Source organism: Pantherophis guttatus, chromosome 4 (genome assembly GCF_059756535.1).
Source record: "Pantherophis guttatus breed Tessera chromosome 4, ASM5975653v1, whole genome shotgun sequence".
NCBI lineage: Eukaryota > Metazoa > Chordata > Lepidosauria > Squamata > Colubridae > Pantherophis > Pantherophis guttatus.
Genome location: NC_142066.1, coordinates 20,127,412 through 20,130,343, shown reverse-complemented (window position 1 = coordinate 20,130,343; position 2,932 = coordinate 20,127,412). Strand labels below are relative to the sequence as shown.

Sequence of the window (2,932 nt, the reverse complement as noted above, 5' to 3'; positions counted from 1 at the left end):
TTGCTCTACAAAATGATATTATTCTTTAGATCTGTAGCAATATTGTCCTTCTTTGTAGAAGCTGATACAGCCCTTGCTAAATGTTCTGTAGGAAATCAGCCTTTTATTAAGCACAAGCGATATCATTCAGAAGATTTGGTCATTGCGGGCATTTCTTTTCAAATTTACATGATATCTGATGAAGTAACATTCAGAAGAAATCCATCAGATGAACTGTTTGGTGATTTAATGTATGGAATTCCTGTTTTTCAGTAATGCAAATACAGAAAATAGTTAAAGCCTGTGACATGATTGAATTAGGATGGAGGATGAATGTTAAATTTATTTAATTGACCAAACTAAGTAACAATTTTAATTAGCAATTTTATGATGTTTGTGTGTCTATATTTTTCTTGACTGTACACCGCCTTGAGTCCTATGGGAGAAAGGCGGTATAGAAATATAATAAATAAATAAATAAATAAATAAATAAATAAATTGCCTATCCTGCACTATTATTTCTCAATAATATTGCTTCAATTTCCATCTCTTACACAAGTTATTTTCCAATGTGTTTTTATTTCTATGGCTTTGGTACCATTCTAGCAGGTATCAGTTTAATTTTTATACACTTTTTTCATATGGCTATAACTTGATGAAGTTCAAATGAAATATATCGCTGCAGAGCATTGCTTCATATCAGCAATATGTTAAAGTATGCATGATTGCAGTTAGTCCTACATGCATATATTATATCCAATATTCCTCAGAAATTTCCAGTGTATTGAATAAGGAAAGTAGAAAATTGGGGTAGGAAGTAAAATTAAATATAGACCTCCAAATTAAGAAGAAAAAAAAACACTGATTATTGATGTTTATGGCATTTTGCAATTGGGCTGCCTAAATGCATATGGATTGTTATATTGCTTTGACCTCTTCCTTGAATATTTTAAACAAATGGCTTGTTTGACTCTAGTGCATCCACCTTTACCAGTGTTCATGCTATGCACAATCTAAAGTTGTGTGATACAATTAGAATGCAGCCAATTCCAGATTTGTTTATTGTTCTAAAACTCACTTCAGGTTTAATATGCAAAACTACCAGCACATCTTGGCTTTGGAATTTGCAATCAAAGAAATCAATGAGAATTCCAGGATCTTGCCTAACATCACCCTCGGTATCCATATCTCCAATAGCTATTTCCTGGCAAGATGGATTTATCTGGCTACCTTGGAGCTTCTCACTACAAAAGGAAGGTTCATCCCAAACTACAAATGTGACCTCAAGGACAATGTAATATCTGTGATTGCAGGACATAATGCTTTCATTGGTCAGTTCATGTCAAACATTCTGAGTATATATAAGATCCCACAGGTAAGAGCCATCCCATAAAGAAAGGAGTCAAATCTAAATACAGTATTTCTAATTTGATTTAGTTTAATTTCTATTCCAAACTTTTATCTTTATGAATATATTAGTGTCAGAAACATTCAAAACAAAGGAATAACATCGCCTCATATAGTTAAAATCACAATCAAGCTAAACATCAAAATGTATTTCATCCAGGGTAGAATAGAGAGGAATGATTCAAAATGCTAGAAAGTTACGTATATCTAATCTATGGGGTAAATCATGTTATGGAAACATGTGTAAGCATAGCATAATCCAGAGGTCCATATTCATTCTTGAAGTTCTTACATTTCTGGAGCTTTGTTTATTTAAAAAAAACCCTAAACAATTATCTTAGAATTTATATTGGAATATGCAATATAATATGACCTTTCCTGGAGAACTTTAATATTTAAATAAGATAATTAAAATAGACAAAAGTAATTTGGAATTATATACTCTAATTTCTTCTCTTTTTATTAGCTCATGTATGGTTCAACTGCAGAGATTGATGACAACATACAAGCTGCTTTCTTCTGTCAATTATTTCCAAATGAAGACCTTCAAATTATGGGGCTGGTTCAATTGTTGCTTCACTTCCAGTGGAAATGGATTGGGCTCATTGTCCAGAGCCCTGAAAATGGGAAGAGGTTCATACAGAATAGACTTGATATATTTTCTAAGAAAGGCATTTGTTTTGATTTCATGGAAGAAATGCCAAAGGAATCCGTTACGAATGATGTTGAAATTCAACTTAATGGTTATGTTTTGCTGTATAAGACTATTATGAGAAGTACTGCCAATGTTGTAATCATATATGGTGAAAGTCAGGACATGGCTGTTTTTAGAATGTTTCCATTTATTTCAGAATATGAAGACATGCAAATGAAGAGAAAAGATAAAGTTTGGGTCATGCCAGCACAGATGGAATTCACATCAACCCCCTTTCAAAGATACAGGGGCATGGATTTCATCCACGGTGCCCTATCATTGGCAGTTTCCTCAAAGGAAATATTAGGGTTTAAGAAATTTACTCAGATGAGAAAACCTTCTTCAGAAGAAGAGGACAGTTTGACAAGAGTGTTTTGGGAAAATGCATTTGAATGTTCTTTCCCAAATGCTGGGTTAGATGAAGACAGTGACAATCAATGCACTGGTGAGGAATCACTGGAGACCCTTCCTGAATCTGTGATTGAATCTAGTATAACTGGGCAAAGTTATAGCATTTACAATGCTGTCTATGCAGTGGCCCATGCTCTGCAAGCCATGCTTTCATCTAAGAGCAGAAAAAGACGAAATGCTTGGGAACTCAGTCAACAGTCGTGGCAGGTAAAAACGACATGAATGTAAATACCCCGTTATGTAAGGGCCAGTTATATAAATGTTCAGCTAGGATTTTGGAATTGTATAGCTAATAAGAGCATTCTGAAGCTGAACTAACTCATAAGTGATATGTCAGAACTTCAAATAATAATTCCGGATAACACGAAACATGGGGTGCAACAATGCACAATGAGAAGGAGGCAACGTCAAATGTTAATTCAAGAGAAGTTTTGGAAGGAG

General features: G+C 34.0%; 1 protein-coding gene across 1 annotated transcript; it reads left to right on the top strand.

Moving 5' to 3' along the window:
* The first annotated feature begins 1,069 nt into the window (after nucleotides 1-1,069).
* On the top strand, nucleotides 1,070-2,713 carry LOC117673012 (vomeronasal type-2 receptor 26-like). Its single transcript, XM_060690976.2, has 2 exons — nucleotides 1,070-1,354; nucleotides 1,853-2,713. The coding sequence occupies exons 1-2, from the start codon at nucleotides 1,070-1,072 to the stop codon at nucleotides 2,711-2,713; spliced, it is 1,146 nt and encodes a 381-aa protein (XP_060546959.2).
* The last annotated feature ends 219 nt before the right edge of the window (nucleotides 2,714-2,932 follow it).

What these genes read in the sequence shown, in the direction of transcription:
- LOC117673012 (XM_060690976.2), top strand. Translation starts at nt 1,070, where the DNA reads ATGCAAAACTACCAGCACATCTTGGCTTTGGAATTTGCAATCAAAGAA. An exon ending in GTATATATAAGATCCCACAG is followed by an intron (nt 1,355 to 1,852) that starts GTAAGAGCCATC and finishes TCTTTTTATTAG; the next exon opens with CTCATGTATGGTTCAACTGC.